This window comes from Poecilia reticulata, linkage group LG15, assembly GCF_000633615.1.
Source record: "Poecilia reticulata strain Guanapo linkage group LG15, Guppy_female_1.0+MT, whole genome shotgun sequence".
Lineage (NCBI taxonomy): Eukaryota > Metazoa > Chordata > Actinopteri > Cyprinodontiformes > Poeciliidae > Poecilia > Poecilia reticulata.
Genome location: NC_024345.1, coordinates 25,158,993 through 25,177,512, shown reverse-complemented (window position 1 = coordinate 25,177,512; position 18,520 = coordinate 25,158,993). Strand labels below are relative to the sequence as shown.

General features: G+C 38.9%; 2 protein-coding genes and 1 long non-coding RNA gene across 4 annotated transcripts in view; 2 read left to right on the top strand and 1 right to left on the bottom strand.

Moving 5' to 3' along the window:
- Positions 1–4,530, top strand: part of LOC103477243 (uncharacterized) — a 15,099-nt gene extending 10,569 nt beyond the window's left edge. Inside the window, exon 3 of the long non-coding RNA XR_535604.1 lies at positions 4,445–4,530. This is a non-coding gene — a long non-coding RNA (uncharacterized LOC103477243). The remainder of the gene's footprint in view (positions 1–4,444) is intronic.
- On the bottom strand, positions 174–6,912 carry spast (spastin). 2 transcript variants are annotated; one of them, XM_008430220.2, is made up of 17 exons: positions 6,824–6,912; positions 6,032–6,247; positions 5,869–5,952; positions 5,707–5,793; positions 4,603–4,754; positions 3,292–3,425; positions 3,116–3,209; positions 2,961–3,035; positions 2,772–2,843; positions 2,616–2,691; positions 2,438–2,529; positions 2,237–2,316; positions 1,368–1,410; positions 1,208–1,287; positions 1,061–1,131; positions 860–900; positions 174–753 (listed from the first exon to the last, which is right to left on the bottom strand). In XM_008430220.2, exons 2-17 carry the CDS (start codon positions 6,147–6,149, stop codon positions 628–630), a joined length of 1,425 nt encoding a protein of 474 aa, XP_008428442.1. In that variant the 5' UTR covers positions 6,150–6,247; positions 6,824–6,912; the 3' UTR covers positions 174–627. The 2 variants fall into 2 exon arrangements, with proteins under 2 accessions (XP_008428442.1, XP_008428443.1); XM_008430221.2 differs by lacking the exon at positions 6,824–6,912 and having other exon boundaries at positions 5,707–5,790; positions 6,032–6,478.
- Positions 6,913–7,176: 264 nt separating this feature from the next.
- Positions 7,177–14,526, top strand: memo1 (mediator of cell motility 1). The gene is made up of 9 exons (XM_008430218.1): positions 7,177–7,259; positions 8,967–9,048; positions 9,126–9,194; positions 9,363–9,475; positions 10,190–10,301; positions 12,679–12,821; positions 12,919–12,995; positions 13,559–13,663; positions 14,209–14,526. Exons 1-9 carry the CDS (start codon positions 7,199–7,201, stop codon positions 14,338–14,340), a joined length of 894 nt encoding a protein of 297 aa, XP_008428440.1. The 5' UTR covers positions 7,177–7,198; the 3' UTR covers positions 14,341–14,526.
- Positions 14,527–18,520: the final 3,994 nt, after the last annotated feature.

The following is an 18,520-nucleotide window of genomic DNA, read 5'->3' as shown; positions in this document are numbered from 1 at the left end:
GATGGATGGATGGATGGATGGATGGATGGATGGATGGATGGATGGATGGATGGATGGATGGATGGATGGATGGATGGATGGATGGATGGATGGATTTTGCATCTTCCCCTGACTGGAAAGACTGAAACCTTGGAGTAAAATAAAAAAATCTAACATTTAGTGAAGAGACAACGACACTTTAATGAATGTCTTTATTCACAGATGAGTTTTTACATCTACTGGAGTTATTCAACAACATGCCATAACTAAAAGAAGAAACAGTTCATTTGATCCTACTTAAAAATAAAAGTTAAGTGTATCTATAAGCTGCCTGTGGTCTCTGAACACAGTAGCAAAAACCAAGCATTTGGGCAATTCTCCCAATTGTTGCTTTTTAACTTTGTTTAGCAGCTTTTTGAATACCATCACCATGTCTGTAAGTGTACTACAGCTACTAACAGGATGTTTTTATTACAGGGGAAAGGCAGGAAATTCTGCACAATAAATTATGATTTTTATCACAGATAGCAAAAAATTTTTTAAGAACAGTAGTTGGAGAGCCTTTCCATAAAACAGGAAATCTTTGCATAATGCTTCAACCAATCACCCCGTGGTTTCCATACAGGTAAACAAAGAGACCACCCAGGATCAAAAAGCAGATGTATCCCCAAAATCTTTGTTCCACTTGGTGTACATATTTAGAGTTGCCGAACTAACAGTGGGCTTGATGCGTTTCAGGGATTCCTCAAAGTCTTTCATCTTGATGTTGCGCATCTGTGAGCACAAAAAGATGTGAACCACACACATATAGGGATGCAACGGCACACAATAAACAGGAGATGCGAGTGGCATTCTGGGTATTTTATCTGCATCGTCTCACCTCACTAGCAGACATGCTGCGGACGTGTTCAGGCCCCAACTCTGAGAAAAAAAAAAATCATAGTTAAACTTTCTGGACGTTCTTGATAATAAATCAACACAAAGAGGTTTCCATGACTATCTGAGTCTTATTGTAAGGCTTTTCTTTACCAGGGGTGCCAATAATTGTGACCATGTGACCAGGAAAATAGATGGGTCATACCTCTAATTGGGCCCAGTGCTGCATCTTTGGCTAATGACGTCAGATCGCTTCCTGAGTATCCTGCAGTTGCTCTGTCAGAGAACATTATTAAGAATTAAAGCAAAAGCAAACTAAAATATTGCTCCTTTATGGCTGTTCAGGACTCACTTTGCGAGCTGGGAGAGCTCACTGGTGCTTAGTGGATTCCCGTGTTTTCCCAGAAGATTTTTAAGCAGCGCGCATCGTGTCTAAAGGAAGCAAGAGTCAAAACGCGAGATAAATCACATCATCTGTAAAAGTAGAGAGTGTACTTATGGATGCGTAGTACCTTCTCGTCGGGGAGCGCCACATAAACTCTTTTTGCAAAGCGCCTGCAGGAAAACATAAAACAGAACTAGAGATGTGCTGAGAAATCATCCAGCGGGTCAGTGAACGCATCATTTGCAAGCACACTGGTAATTACAATGACACTCAGAGTTTGTTGTCAAGTGGAAAATAAATGCAGTCAGAGGAAGCAGAAAATATTTTGGATTTCTCTGGAAAGGAAAAGACAACTGCTGTTCACCCATTCTGCCACAAGAGGGGATGAGAGTTTCTTACTGAATTGGGTAATGTTGACCATAAAGGTCTAACTCATCTGACACAAAGTCTGCTGCTACTAATGCTAATCATGTTAATAAATTACAGCTAATCATTTTGTCTTTGTTTTAAATAATAATGAAATCCATTTAACTGCAGAGCTGTGTAACACACACTGCTCTCTAACTCAGTGTGTTGCATGAGTGTAAGTTGACTAACTATTGAACAACAGCTGATTAGATTTACAGGTGACCTTTTTTTTTAAAGTGAGTGAGCCACTTTCTGTCTTGTAAAGAAAAAAATACAATATGCTGTAATTCTTTTTTTTTTTGTTAGGATCTTATTTTACAGATACCTCTGTGACAGAACCTGGAGATATTTATAGATTTTCCACTGATGCAGATGTAGAGAGATGGCACTACATTTTATTTTGCCATAAACATTTTTCAGTAAGATATTTCAACTCTTAATTCTTGCAGAAGGTAGAAAAACATGACTGTTATTTATAGTTCTTGAAGAGAAATCAGAATCAGAGCTTTACAAGACCAGTGATCTAAAATAATTGAATCGGTGCATCCTTAAAATATCACTGTGCAACATGAACAGACTGATTCGCACCTTAAGACGGCTTCATCGAGCTCCTGAGGCCTGTTAGTTGCTCCCATCACCAGAACCCTCTCCTCCCCGCCTGACTGCACCTGAAATCCAGAGGTGCTTTTGTGAAAATGACACCCAAGTTCTCATGTGTGACAGAGAGAGAGAGAGAGACGCTTGGAGAAGAATCCCAGCTCAAACGTCTGAGTGTGCCCACACCCTCACCCCGTCAAACTCGACGAGGAACTCTGTTTTTAAACGACGGGAGGCGTCATGTTCCCCCTCCCTCCTCTCACACAGCAAGCTGTCCACTTCGTCTGACAGGAAAGCAGAAAACAGAGAGATATTGTTTCTTTCTGGCCTCTTATAGGAAAGTAAAAGCCTGGAGCAGAGTAATACCAACCAATAAAGATGACGGAAGGCTGCAATTCTCTTGCCACTGCAAACAGCGCTCTGACGAGCTTCTCACCTTCACCCACCTGCAACAAAGACAAAGGGGAAGGTTTGAAAGAGTTGTAGCATTGATTACTTACTGCAGAAAGGAAAGCACGTTTCTTACATATTTAGACGTCAGACTGGCAGCACTTATGTTGAAGAAGGTGGCATTAGACTCTGCAGCAACTGCTTTGGCCTAGAAAGTGGAAACAAAAGCTATAATTCACTGATAATAAAAGGCAAAATCATAATATGTCCACGAATGTTTACAAAAATAATACATTTTCATGTTTTTAATGTTCTCTGACCGTACCAGCATGGTTTTCCCATTTCCAGGTGGGCCGAATAAAAGCAAACCACGTGCAGGTGCCCTCAGTCCGGTAAACAGCTAAACAGTAAATATGAGACCGGGTCATAAGTTAAACTAAAAAAAAAGCATAAAAACAGTAAACATCTTGAAATAATAACCTCTGGTCTTAAAGAAGGAAGGATGACGATTTCTTGGAGTGCTTGTTTGGCCAGATCTTGTCCAGCGACGTCTTCAAAGGAGACAGAAGCCCCCCTGCAGAGAACAGGCAGGACAGCTTTAAATGTGGCACCAGTTTTATTTAACAAATTCATATGAAGGAGATGCCTTAAAGTACCTGTCGACGATCTCATTCAGGATCAAGTTGGCCAGTTTAGAGTCCACATTCTTGAAGTTTTTCATGTCCCTCTTTGGAGGCTGTCTCACAGCGGGAGGTCTCCCATTTTGAGCTCTTCCCATGCGAGGGGTCACCTGGACGGAGAAAAGTTTACAATAAACATTGAGTATTTATTCAATTTCATAAAAGTAGATTTGGATGCACTTTCAGAGAGCAGCTCACGGAGCCTGAACACAACAGTTGATCTACAACGCCTGTATAAGTTTTTCCTTTAAGTCTTCACCTCCAGTGTTGCCAGATTGGGCAGGTTTCCACCTAGTTGGACTGCTTTTGAACATGTTAGGCCAGAAAAAAAAAAATAAAAATTTGGCTGTTTTTCACAACATTTGGCAGGTTTTTAGAAAGTGTTTATTGTGTGGCAGGAAAACACACAGCTTTTAGTAAAATGTCATGATATCGCACTTATATTAGTTAACTTCTTTTCAAATGCCTAAAATCTATCAAATGTGACACCAACGATTAGTCATTGGTTAATCAACTGTAACTGTGTATTAGTATTGTATTAGTATTATTCTATAAAATAGAAATCCCAGTGCAACATTTTGGAGTTTGGTGGGTTTTCTGTTTTGTTTGGCCTGGAAGCTGCCAGTCAGATCTGGCAACCCTGTGGGAGAAATACCTTAATCAAGACCTTCCACAAAAATCGTTCGTTGTAGTCCACTCCTATCATTCAGATCTTCGCTGGCGTCCAAACAAAAACATCTCGAGTATGTCAGCTGAGATTCAATCCAGAATATGACTGGTCAAAAATGCTATTTACTTTTACAGCAGCTTAATTTGTGCTTTGCTCACACGTCTGCTGACCAAATCTTGTGCATGATTCATTTCTTTAAAGCTTAAATCTACCACAACATAGTTGACTCCCATGAGAAACTTAGTTTCATACCCTCCACCTCATTTTTTTCTGACTTCACTTTTAGCATTTTTACTAGAACAGCTTGTCTAATGTAATTGTTATAAATGTAGACAAATTCCCTTATTTAGTCATATTTAGCCTCCCAGAAAACTATAATATATTTTCTTCAGGAGAAGAAAAAGTTTGGGAACCACTGGATTAAAGCATCTAACATTCTGTTTCTTCTTCTTTTTCCAGTAAAAATATATCAAAATGAAAGATGTAACATCCTAAAGGGCACGTTCCAAACTGCTTGACTTGTTACCTTCTGGCAGACTCTTCAGGTGAATAAATGTGTACGTTTTGTTTCTCACAATTATCTCAATATGAATCCAAATACCAGACAAAAACATCACCTTTGGTTCAATGGATCTTGTTGGGGGTCTGACAGAAGTTGAAGGCCTGACGGTGGAGGACACTGAAGGCTGGCTTTTGGACTTTGGATGTGAATTAGCAAGATTTGAGTTTGAGCCACGAGGACTTTTACTCTTAGATGCTAATGTGGCCTCTGTAAAAGAACAACAGAGCAGAGTAAATACACAACACCTTGTTCTCAGTTCATCCCCCTTAAACTTCTTCCACATTTAGTCACAACACAACTTTAAGGATCTTATGAGATTCTGTGATAGACCAACACAAACTAGTAGGTGATTGTGAAATGATGTTCATAAATGATACTTATAAAAACAAGAAAAGCATGGCATGCATTTTTATTCAATTGCCTTATCTGTTTTACCTCTAAATAAAATTCAGTACATCTACCTGACTTAAAGAGTCACCTTATGTTAATAGATGCAAATTGTATCTGGATGATCTTTGTGCAATAGTGGAATTTTTTTATTATTGTTGAAAGCAAGCTTAAAAAAACCCACACACACATTTGGTTTACTGGTTGCCACAATCAGTGTAGGGGAAACACACATGGTTAGCAAAAAATGGACACTGTACATCACCCTGAACATAGTATTGCCCCTGTGACACATAGTGGTGGCAGCATCAGGATGTGGGGATGATGAATTTAGCTAAATATGCTAAATGGAGAGAGGTTGAAAAAAAAAATTGCATACCTGCAATTACAACAAAGCAAAAGTATATAAGTTTTGCCCCACAGTTTGGGAACCTCTGCTTTAATCTTTTTGTTGCTTTTATGCATCTTAAAAATGAAAATGTTACAAAAAATCCTTTAATGCCAAAATGAAAACCGACTTCTACAAAATAGACAATAAAAGAAAAATATGCAACTTAAAAAAATGATTGCAAATATAACAAATGAATGCCACGTTTTTTTTAGAGTTCTGCTTTTAAATTTGTTTTTTGAAAAACGTTTCCTTTAAGTTCAAAATTGCTCCACTACTTTCTGTCGATCCGTCTCATAAAACCTTGAAAAAATACACTGAGGCTTGTGGAAGTGACTTGTACTTTTGCACTGTTTGATGTTTGATTAGTGAAATCCCACCCACCTAACAAAACAAGTCGGTCTTTTGCCATGGTGAGATTGGCCTTCATTTTATCTCGCAGTCTCTTCGATCGATCATATTGCTCTCCTGCTGATGAAACCGAAAGTGTACAGTGAAGTTTATGTGTTGACTGGAGCTCTAGGGGAGATCAGGGAGTCTCCTTACCCGTCCCTGTGATCTCCACAGCAATGCCTCTCTCTAGCTCAGCTATTCCTTTCTTGTACCACTGCACGGCTTCCTCCTTCTCTCCTGTTTACACACCGAGGTGAGAGAGGTTAGTTACAGAGCTGTCAACCAGCTGATGTGGTAAACAAACAAACCAACCCACCGTTGTCATCTTCATCGATCCTCAGTGCCTTCGATATATGCTCAAATGCCTGCTTGTGGTAGTTTTTAATAAGTTCTCCGCTGTCTTTGTGCTTAGGAGCGTTTGATTTGGCAGACATTACTCCAGCGTTACTTTCTCCTCCTTCTGCTCACTGTTGGCTCGGTTAGCTCGTTGTGAAAACAAGCAGCGCGGCATTTAACATCCAAATGTCGAGGCCTGTTAAGGAAGTAGTCTGTTTTATATCATAAACTTTGTGTGTCAAATATGACTAAATATTTATACACCATTGCTCGATCGCATCGTTAGCTTCCGTTTTGTCTCTTCAACTATTCTTCTCCCATGTGTTTTGGTGAAAACAGACCGCGATGTCAACTCGTAGATCGCTACCGCCACCTACCGTAGCGGAAGATGTATTTCGTTCGTTGTGAAATGAACAGAAGTACCGTACAAATTAGAATATAATTTTATCTGAAGCGTCCATGCAAAAATTCCTCCTTCCCACATCAGCCGGGTCAGTTGTTCTTCTACCCGCTTATTGCAAAAAGAAAGGATTTATGACAAATTGTTGGAGGACTTAAAAATACGGTTTTGAAGGCGCAGGATGCAGCGCCCAGGTCCTATTTTGGAGAAGTGGTGAAGAAACTCCACCCCGATGGCAGTCATTCTCCTCGCCGGCTAACAAATGGTGCGAAGCCTCTAGTCCAAGTAAAGGCTCCACCCTCTTTACTTATTTATCTAACCAATCAAAATACCCGACGTCACTTTGATAACAGTTTTAGCCACGCCCCTTACCTGGCTTTTCCAGACAAATCAGTAATCCTCTGATAGCGGCTGTGACAGCTCCAGCCTTTCATATTGTTGTCGTTATTGTTTCAAACTGGCACGGTATTTTGTAGTTTGTGCCTTTTTAGATTCCATGGTTACATTTCCGGGCTGTCAGAACGGGCTGACTGAACTTACTAACCGGTAACCACACAGAGGCCATAAGCTAGCTAGCCCAGCTGTCTGTACAGTCCAACTGCCGATTGCTCTTTGTCTATTCAAGTCAGCTAGCAGTAGGCGCTGCATTATCTGTCAGTGAGCAAACGCCGGAGTTTACAATTCTGTTTCATTTTCCCCGGTTTGACGAGAATCTAGCGAACCAAGATAGGCGGCTTGGGAACCAAGATGTCAAATCGAGTGGTGTGCAGAGAAGCAAGTCACGCCGGGAGTTGGTACTCGGCTTCGGGTAACTGTCAGCTCAGCACGGTCTGCGTTAGCATGCTGGATCTTAACTCATGTTTTTCCTTTTCACTGTGTGTCTTATTATTTTTTGTGATGTATAACCTGCAAAATATAACAATGGTTTATTCTTAGTTTTTCCTCCGCTGACGTTGATTGCCGACAAATAAAGCTAAGATAAAGTCGATAGGCTAACATTTATCTGCTATAATGCTCCTTTTCTGTGTCACCTCATGAGGTGCACGGTGAGTTTAAGCTCATTCAGCACTGTGTCTTGTGGTTGTGTCTGTAAACAGGAGAGCTTCTGCGGGGAGCAAAATTACACTGATGGGGGGTTTTGAAGTCAACCAAAGCTAACATGGCTAACATAGAAGAACTTCCTGGCCTACATGCTAACTGATACGCTCTTAGAAAAGTCCCAGCGCTCTTTAAACATTTATTCAGCAGTATGAGAAACTGTTGTCATTATGGTCTCTTGTTGTTCCCCGACCCGCTTAGGTAATGTGTTGAAATTCTCCCTGGCGTCAAACAAAGGACTGGGCAGGGCTTGGCAGAAACCAGAAGTTTCATGTTGCACCCCTTCCCCCATTTTACAAACCGTGAGCTATTCCTTATAGAAAAATCCCTACAAACCGCTCAGTTTTTCCACTCAAAAGAAGAGTGGGTGGAGTAGACAAAGTTTTTCCCTCAAGAGTAGCACTACTTCAACATATTATTACTCATGTAGAAGCACAAAAGTATTTGATAAAAATGCTACTCTAGTACAGAGTGACTGATAACTTCCAAATGATACATCATATCTTATTTTACAGATTAAAGTAAATCATACAAATGAACAGCATGATTACAAGCTAAATTCAGACAGAAGTCTTTTTCTTTCTATCTAAAACGTATGAAGCTAATACTTTAGGTAATGTATGTTAGAACAGGCTAAAGTAGGTCCAGTGACAGTGCATGGTGTTTACTGTATGTTGATTGGGCCTCCAATGGCCCAGCAGACAGAAAATAAGATTAGAACAAGCTTGTGTATAAATAACAAGTCTCAATTTAACATAAACTGTAGGTGTGTGTCTGTAGCATTTTTATTTTTTGTTAAAATGTGTTTGTTCATCTAAGTGATATTTTTCACAGTGGATAACTTATCCAGATATTTATTCAAGTAAGAGCACTCATACTTCATAATAATAATAATAATACTTAAGTAAAATGTATGGTGTAGTAAAACCACTTCTATCAGTAAATTTTTCTTTTCCCAAAAGTTACTCAAGTAATGTAACTGGTTACTATCACTCACCTGTACTAGTGTTGAGCAAACACATTCAATTTGCATGTTAACTGAGCTTTTAATATTACAAATCCAAGAATGCATTTCCTTTTAAAATGCATTCTTTTAAACAATTTTACTCAGACATTTTTCCCCCTGTCAAATCATTGAAGTTCCAGTATTTTTATTTTTTTAATTTTTATAACCTATATTTAACTAGATGGATCTTACTGAGATTCAGAATCTCTTTTTCAAGAGAGACGTGGCCAGGAAGGGCAACAACACGGAGATGACTGCCAATTATAAAAGCACAGAGGTCAAAATACAATTAAAAAAATTAATTAGATCAAACTAATTACAGTTTATTATAGCTGCTTTCCTGTGGTTTTTGTATGTCTCTGCTCTTCTGCACACATCACCATATTTATTTTTATTTGTTTTACTTTTCAGGATCCCAGCTGAATGCACAACTAGAGGGCTGGCTGTCCCAAGCACAGTCCACAATCAGACCTGCTAGAGCCATCATTGCACCGTAAGAGCACACTGACAACCATCCCTAGAGCATGTAAAATAGTATTCACGCTTTACCAACATGTTTTCTGCTTGCAGCCATGCCGGGTATACCTACTGTGGTGCTTGTGCAGCACATGCTTACAAGCAGGTGGATCCCTCTGTTACGTAAGGCCCTTTATCTTTCTGGCTTTATTCTTTACTCTTATGCTTAGGGTTAGGGGTTAGGGTACTTCAGCACTTAAACTGAACAAACAGATGGTGTGTAGATAATAGAGCAGGTTGTCTGGTTGTGTGATAATGGTGCGAGTGAGATAAATTCCTCTTGGTTTACAGTCGTAGGGTGTTCATTCTGGGACCTTCACACCATGTGCCCCTCTCCCGCTGTGCCCTGTCGCCTGCAGACGTATATAGAACGCCCCTCTATGACCTGAGAATCGACCAGAAGGGTACTTGCAGCTTTCACTCCTGACTGTGATTTCTGCTTCTTCTCTATATGTCTGTCTTTAGGACTCAAGTGTGAATTTATTCCAGCTGCTGATTTATTCAGAGAGTTTGGATTGAAGAACATAAATTAGGGGTTTATACATACATACATACATACAAACAAAAATGTGTTCTGCTTTCACAAGTTAATTTGTAAATAAAGTTGAAAAATACATTTCTTTTTTTCTTCCACTTCACAATTATGCACTTTGTATTGTTACGATTGTTGACATGAAATTTCAATAAAATATATTTAATTTTGTGGTTATAATTTGGCAAAACGAGAAAAAAGCCCTGGAGTATAAATTCTTTTACTGGGTGTTTGCTTATATTTACTGAAATTCCTTGGAAGCATAGTGATTTATCTGAACTGTAGTCTGTTGGCTGTAATACTAGAATTAATATTTTAAGATAAAAACAAAGTTGACATGATTCTTTGTAATTATTATGAATCACTACACAGAAAAGGAAAAGTCTGAAGTTATATTTGACCGCTCAGATAGGTTAGACATCCTTCAGCAATTTTTAAAGGTTGATTCTGTGATTTTTAAAAATATTTTATTAACATTTATTTGTCATCTTTATTTACACCTTAATGCTTATTGTACTCATCAATTTGATCTGAAGCCAAATCGGAGCTTTATCGTGCACTGATAATTAAACTCCGTGTTTTGCAGTTTACGCAGACCTCTGGAAGACCGGGTTGTTTGAGAGGATGAGTCTGCAGACAGATGAAGATGAGCACAGTATTGAAATGCACTTGCCTTACACTGCTAAAGCCATGGAGAGGTAATGCACATGGGAAGGATGCAAAGTTTCACAATTTTTAATCCAAGATACAAAGAATTGAAGTAATCCTGCAAAGCTGTAGCAAGGCACAGATTCCTTGGAAGACATCTTTCCATCAAGATGGATTTAATTTTTGGCCTCAGGTGAAAAATGCTGGATTTTACTTATTCACTGATCTGCCCATGCAGTTTTATTTCCAAAGAAATCAAAATCGCATACACACAGCAGAGCTTCATTTCTTAGAAATGTGTTGTTCAGGGGTTGTGGTGTTTTTAATTTTCTTCATAAACCTCCTGAACCCCAAAGACATAAATTTGACTGAAGGTTTGATTTAGTCTTTCACCACAGTGTGCTGTACACAGAATGATTTATAATGTTTTGCACTTTTAGTCAACAGAAAATATAAGCTGAACTGATGACTAAATAATAATACAATGCTTAGCAGTATCTGTCCATAAAACCCCACCTTCAAGCTCCTCTAAATTAAACAAACCTTTTTTTCTACACCAAGTCTCTGCTCAGGTAATTTCTGAGTAGAGACTCTGCATGTTGATACATTGCAGTGGAAATGTATCGATAAGCAGGGCGATTCGGTACGCTATTTTGTCGGTTTCTACTGTAAAAGCGGCCTATAGAATCGATCAGAACTGAAACAATCCTACCCTGTTTCAGTTGAAGTCCATAGGACTACAGTACAGACAAGGCGGCGCTGCACAACACACTCCATTGATCGAGGGACAGAAAATGTGACTACTTGCGACAAAGGGGAGACTTGTCATGGGCATGGGTTGAACCCCGCATGCCCAGTGAGAGTCCAACTGGAGGCTTAAACGCTTTCCTGAATGTGCAGGACCATAAAATGATGTACAGAGCCGCACCCAACTGTACTGCTCAGTGGAAACGAGAGATGGATGACGATCTGTTGGCAAACTTTGTTTATTGGAGACGCATAGCCACATTTTCCCCTTGCATACCTATAGCGTAAAGCACAAATCTGGGTTGGGATACAGTTGTATCCATCCAATGAAGTAATGTGTCTTTTAGCAAATATCTTGCATGTCTAATAACAACAAGCTTATCGCTGATTTGATTGTGACACTTTCTGCAATGCAAAGAAATAACAAACCAAGTCGGACTCTATGTGTTTTCAGGTGCAGTTTTGCTGATATCTAATGAGTGCACAATGAGTGCACAAGGCACTTTGCTGACTTTGAAGTGTAGAAACGTTATCCGCATGCTTTTCTCGTGGAGAAGGCACATGCACGCATCCAGATGGAGATTATAGAACCGCAGTGTAACGTGACAGAATGTCTCCATCAGATTCTCACACTTTCCTCCTTCATCCTGGAGGCCAGGCCCAAACTTCACCTATTATCTGCTCAAACATCAAAAACCCACATCAAGCATGCTCATACAAACCACGCAAACACGCCTTTGTTCAACTTTTCAGTTTTTCTGAGAGGGACACATCTGCTCTGAATATAGTAGAAAAAATTACTTTATATTATCAATCTTCAAAGTAGGAATGAATTAAAGCACAGTTGGCATGAAGCATCCAGAGGCAAACAGCTCCTTTCGCTGTGTACCTGAAAAATCTGCAGAGAAACAAAATGCAGTGGCAATATAACAAACACCTCTGATTCCCCTTGCAGCTACAAATTGTTGAACCATTCACACCCTTTTTCCATTAGCGTGGCACAGTGGCTGTTGTGCTCTTTGCTACAGTCTGACTTTTGTTGCACTTTGTCTCCAGTTAAGGAAAACAAAACTTGAAAATGTTTTTGTATTGTGTCCAACTGTGCTTTTCCAGTTAGTTTATTTATATAGCGCCAATTCGCAGCAAGTGTTGTCTCCAGACATGTTACACTAATCATTCCAATTCAATCATGCATACATTCCAATTGATCCTAGTAATCAAACAGTGCAGTAAGCTCAATTTATTATTCAAATTAGTTAAAAAACTGTCTAAGGAAACCATGCAGATTGCATCAAGTCATTAACTTCTATATTGTTACTCCTAATGTGTTGCAGCATGGCAGATAAGTGGAGAAAAAGTGATCTAATGGATAATACCAATTATGTTCTGTTTCTTTCAACTCTTTGCAGAGCAAAATATGGAATCTTTTTTGTTTTGTTTTTTTGCTTCTCTGTGCCCTTATGTTTGGGGTAATCCAAATTACACTGATTCACATGAATAATTGATAAAACCTTCTGTTACTTCGGGTGGTGACAGGCTTAAAGAGGGATTATGCAAGAGATTGAACAGAGTACTCTGGCTCTTTATGTAGGAAAACCTTTAATTTCCGTATGCATGAAGCTGTTGTATAGAGTGTGTCTAAAATGCAACTCGAGTTGTTCTCTTAATCTGATTTTGCAGCCACAAAGATGAGTTCAGCATTGTTCCTGTGCTTGTGGGAGCTCTGAGTGAGTCTAAGGAGCAGGAATATGGGAGGCTGCTCAGCAAATACCTGGCAGATCCTTCTAACCTTTTCATAATCTCTTCTGACTTCTGCCACTGGGGTAGGTACCAGAAACTGAAAGAATGCTGACATTTTCACCGAGTTTGTGTCATGCATGACAAAAGAAACATTTTTTGTTGTTAATTTCTCTGTTGAAGGCCAGCGGTTTCGCTACACGTACTACGACGAGTCTCAAGGAGAGATCTACAGATCTATTGAGCATCTTGATAAAATGGTAACTACTTAGAAAGACGGGGTCAAATGTGAATGTATTAGTAGATTGAAGAGCTCTAGCAAATTGTACTAAGTATATCTCATTTACCAGATGTGGAAGTAATGTTGATACCATTGGATTATATTAATTTTACTTGTTGCTGCTTATGTTTTTTATGGAGGAAACTAAAATAATGGTTGAACTAAAGATATGCTCTAGTATATTTCTTCAAGAGGCTTTCTTTATGATTGAACATACATATTAAAGAAATTAGTCATATTGTGAATTACCAACAAAAGCTTCTTTTTTTTTGTGAAAATGGTAGAGCTTATTCAAACTGAGATAAAGGTTTGAATGTAAGACAAAGAGGAATTCCTCCATGTGTATATAAAAATCAACATATTAGAAGGCATATATCCAAAATGTTTTAATCTAAAAATAGGGCAGATTCTCCCTGGCTTTCACCTAATGACACCCTAATGACAGAAAACAAAGTCCAAAAAAAACTTTTTTTTTTTTTTTTTTTTTTACACTGTCAACATTGGCCTACATTTTTTAAAATGTAGTTTATTCTTCTTTTGTAGGGGATGAGCATTATAGAGCAACTGGATCCCATTTCTTTCACCAACTACTTGAAGAAGTACCGTAACACCATCTGTGGACGTCACCCTATTGGAGTGCTGCTAAATGTAAGAACAGCCGAACACTTAATCTATTAGTACTGACTTTTAGTGGATAATTCTGATTGCTGGTTAAATATCCAAATGTTACTAACACTCTTGCTGCGTGATATGAGCAAACTGTTGGTATGATGTTACACTCATTAAGAAACTGTTATATTGTTGTTAAGATGGTAATAAATTTTATTTTTACCTAGTGTGTGCACACACACACTGACACCTTCAGGTGATTTAAAGCAAGCAATTAATTTTTACACTAAGAGGAAGCCAGAGTACCTGGAGAAAATCCATGCATGCACAGGGAGACCTCCCAAAACGAAGAGAAATAAAAACTTTTCAATTATTTTAAGATTTTTAACAGATTTTTGTGCTAAAACACCACTTTGCGTTTTTATCACACTGAATCCCTATAAAACAACACTGATTATCTTTTAATGCCACACAATTTAGAAAGTTCAAGGAGTATGAACTAGGAAGGGTCATAGCAATGTTTGCATAATTTGTCTGCTTTCAAACCATCATGTAGAAACTAACGATCAGTTTCTGTTTTGCAGGCTGTGGCCGAGCTTAGGAAGTCTGGTTTAGAAATGAACTTTTCTTTCCTGAACTACGCCCAGTCGAGTCAGTGCAGGAACTGGCAGGACAGCTCCGTGAGTTATGCTGCTGGGGCGCTCATCGTTCATTGAGGTCAACTTCTGCAGGGGCCACTGCAACGCCGCCACCCTGCCCTTACTATCTTAATGCCATAACCTTGACCCATGATTCCCCCGATTCCTACCCCGATGCCCCCCAAGTCCCTCAGTAATGCCCACTATGTGCAGGAAAAACTTAGATAATTGAAGCCAATAAAATCATTTCCCTTAAGTCCCTCAGCTCTTCTTCGCTTTTCTCCACCCGCCTCTTAGTTTGAAGTGTCTTCTGAGCTTTTCGTCACAGTGAAATTTCAGGAGAGGATGGAGGTGACTGGGTTGGAGGAAGCTCCGGGAGTAGCAAATCTTTCTTTTTGCATTATCCCCGTAGACCCTCCTTTATGTTTTCCCAATAATGACGAGCAACAGAGATGTAAAAAAAAAAAAAAAAAGATTTATTTTGATTTGATGTGTTCGCTTATAAAACGCCCCCCTGTAGAATACCAATTTAAATAAAACTGCAGATGTTATTGGAGAATATTCAGCTCTTCCCAGATGAGGATGGAGTCAGTCTTCTGACTGCATCAAGCCTAATGCTACGCTAACTTGGGAAGCCGTGTCATAGGTAACTGCTACCACTATACAGCATAAAAAAGGGCTGCACTCGACAAAGTTCACATAGACCCTACTGTATAAAACCAAAAAGAAAAACACATTATAATCATAATATTGGTTTAATATATATATATATTTTATTCATATTTTAACCTTTTTTTTTACTTTATAGAAGTTTTGATAGATGTGATAGTATTAACTGGATTAGTGTGTAGATTCGAGTAGCAGTTACATCTGTTTGGCTCTGAGGTTGTCAACATGGTTTGGCCTGTAGATCGATGTATGTACCACTGATCCTTTGATCCAGTCGTATGTTTATGGCATTATAGATTACATTTTCAGCGCCTCGCTGCAGTTATGGATGCCACAGAAATGTAATCAAATCCGGACTCTGGCACCTTCTAGTTACAGTTTACACTTCCCTCTTTGATCTCTGTAGTAATTCGCTCTTCACACTGAAGTGATTACTTTTTTTTTTTCCCCTTTTTCCTTGAATTGTAAAATGTTTTTGTTACATATTGAGTCAAGCTTTCTTTCAATGCGATCCAAACCAAGCAGCCAATCTGGAATGACCACCACCTTCAAAGATTACATGTCACGTCTGTGAAGGAGGTTTTTAATTACGGCTTCGTGTTTTTGACTGAATAATGCCAAAAAGTTTTGCACAACAACACATTTCAGTTTCTGTCTTGGCTACTTTTGCAAGTTTATTTTTCAAAGTTCCATATCATAATAACTTCAATATTGGTATGGTCTAAATTTGTTATAAACCAGAACATAGTGGATCGTCAAAGTTTTCTAAATCTCCTCAAAAACATAATGATCTGTCAAATTTCCCCCAGAACACTGAGAGATATTGCTACCAGCTGCATTTTGAATTCATTGGCTAAAGGTTTGGAAATACTGAAGCACAAAAGCCCAAGAGGACTGTTGCTTTTACAATGCTTTGCAAAATTATTTACCCCTCTTGAATTGTTGAGGTATTTTATTGTATTTTATATATCATACCAATAAAAAACATTGTTTCAAATAAATATCGGTCTAAGAAATGTGACATAGGTCTGTTTTTAGCCACCCTCCCTTCCCCTGCAGGTCTGTAGAGTATGTTTCTACTAGTTTTTCACATACGTAAACTGAAAGACAGCAGTGTATATTTCAATTGCAAAGCATTAAAACTTTGCTTCCCAATTACACATTTGGCCATTTGGATGGGCTTTCGGTCTCCTTTATTTTCCACCACCTGATAATGAGTTTACTGGTCAAAGGAGAGCAGGGAAAATGTGGGTCAGTTGTGATTAATAACATCATTGCAACTTTTATTAATGACGTTTTAATGTTATCTTTATTTTTAACATGCAGCCTTCAAGAATGGCTTAATTTCTGTCAGATTGGCTGGAAATTATCTGTGATAGTCACTTAGATTTCCTATCGGATTTAATTCTATTCTTTGCCTGGACCAGTCTCACATAAATTGTTGGAGGTTAGTTCTCCCAGTAGAGGCACACTCCCCCCTTCAGCCCCCAGTCTTTTGCAGCTTCTGCCATGTCTTTTCCCAGCTTCCCTGTGTGCGGATGAAAACCATCCCCAAAGCATCCAGTGTTGCTTTTCCACCACATTTGACCAGAGCACATATTTCTCTGTGTGTGCAGTAACCTTACATGACAAACGGGACTTCTTGTGGTTTTTTTCTTACCACATTTCCTTTAAGGCCAAATTTGCGGAGTGAATCTGTCGACAGGTGTTCCCCCCAGAGCTGTGGGTCTCTCAAGCTCCTCCAGAGTTACTCTGGTTCTCGTGACTGCTTCTGTCTGGTCCATCTTATCTTATTAGTAGGCTTGTGGTTGTGCAATACTGTTTTGAAGGCCATGCACAATGTTCTTCCCACTTCAAAATAATGCATTTCTTTGTGCTCGTATAACATACCAATAAAACGCACTTCAGTTCTAGGCACAAATTTGAAAGCTTTAAGGGCGTAAATACTTTTGCAAGGCTGTATAACGCTGTAAATTGGCCACAGGAGCTGATTGGGCATTAATCATTCCGAAAAGCGGCATTGGGTTTTTAATAGAAACTTGACAATACGCAGCATGATGCGTTTGCTGCTCACGGTAAATCACATTTATATTTTGCCTCTTTAAGGTAATTCTCATCTCATTCCACATCTAGTATTAACGCAAACCTTGTTGAACCGAGTGGAACGCAGACTGAAGGCTGAACCCCCCTGACTCACAAGACCTCTTATGCTAATTTACAGAAAACTAGCAAAGCATGACACACTGTGCTATTGTGCCTTTTATCACTGTTGCACATTTATATATATATGTAAGTATATATATAAATAGATATATAAAGCATATTCTCACTTTCAGTCTTATTTTCTAAAATGTGTTTTCAGTTTTTGTGTACTCTTTCCCCTCCTCTTCCCTTTTGCCGACAGCCCAACTTAGTTTCCAGCCCGCCCAACACTTCATCACTTCTTACCCTGCACACCCATCTGTTGGGCTAAAATGGCACCCACTGTTATCTCCTTTCTCCAGCGAGGGAGTTCTGTTCTGTCAAACTTCATTCTTGTAGCGAGAGACAAATAGCTTAACCTTAACACTGTTCATTTCTCTGTCTTTGATTATTTTTGTCTTTTTAGAGATGTTTTTCTTTTGTATTTTCTTTTCCTCTCTATTTAGGATTTGGAAGTTTTCACATCGTTAAACTACACAAAAAAAAAAAAAAAATACTGCTTATCTACTCCCGTAATGGAGTTTTTTTGATCTCAGGTTCCACTGACAAAGCATCCCAAAAGGCTCTTCAGAAAAGGCAGAAGATTCATGTTACAAAAGAAGTAAAATGTACTGAAAAGCACATCTGCTTAAGTGTCTTGTTTTTCTGTCACAAACTCCCCCCCCCCCCGATTTTTGCTGCATATACTTTCAGTCATGGAAATTTATAAAAGTCTTATGCTCTATAGATCGTTCTGAGACGAAATTAGTATATCATTGACAAGGTAAATTATTTCATAAATTTGGTTAATTTGATTATAGCTTACAGCAAATAAAGAAACATGAGAAAAAGGAATGTTTAATACAGAAAAGTATAGTTATATATTCTTGGTTTTGCATTAGTTACTATTTCAATGCAGCATGGAGGAGTTCAGGCTGTGATTCTGCTGGGATGTAGTGGAAGTCCAGGTTGCTTTAATGGTTTGTTTCGGGTCATCTGCATTGGTGGGTCTGGTGTGTGTCATCAGCCTGCTGACCTCAAGTCCATAGAGGATCCATGGGTTTGAGGTCAGCCCAGTTTGCAGGCCGCTCGAGCGCAGTAACGCAATAAACCAGCATTTGAACCTTTGGCAGTGTGGGGAGACACCAGATCCTGCTGGAAGAGGAAATCAGCAGAGCCTGTCAGAAGAGGGGAAGTGCTTTAAAACGTCCTAATTCTCTCAAACTTAATGTCTTGAACTTGATTTTTTTTTTCTTTTTTAAACCCAGTGAACCAAGACAAGCAGGTGACATGGCACCCAAATTGTTACTGAAACTTCACCATGGTTCTCAAGCAGCTCAGACTCTTTGCCTTACAAAATACAAAATTTATTTTCATTTTAAGAGAACTCTGGGACACTAATCAACAG

Bases quoted from the DNA above. Each gene is read 5' to 3' on its own strand.
- memo1 (XM_008430218.1), top strand. From the start codon at position 7,199: ATGTCAAATCGAGTGGTGTGCAGAGAAGCAAGTCACGCCGGGAGTTGG. The intron at 9,476-10,189 runs GTACTTGCAGCT...CGTGTTTTGCAG, and splicing joins CCTGAGAATCGACCAGAAGG to TTTACGCAGACCTCTGGAAG. The intron at 13,664-14,208 runs GTAAGAACAGCC...TCTGTTTTGCAG, and splicing joins CTATTGGAGTGCTGCTAAAT to GCTGTGGCCGAGCTTAGGAA.
- spast (XM_008430220.2), bottom strand. From the start codon at position 6,149: ATGTCTGCCAAATCAAACGCTCCTAAGCACAAAGACAGCGGAGAACTT. The intron at 2,844-2,960 runs GTACGGTCAGAG...TCCACTTTCTAG, and splicing joins GAAATGGGAAAACCATGCTG to GCCAAAGCAGTTGCTGCAGA. The intron at 2,692-2,771 runs GTAAGAAACGTG...TCTTTGTTGCAG, and splicing joins CCAGTCTGACGTCTAAATAT to GTGGGTGAAGGTGAGAAGCT.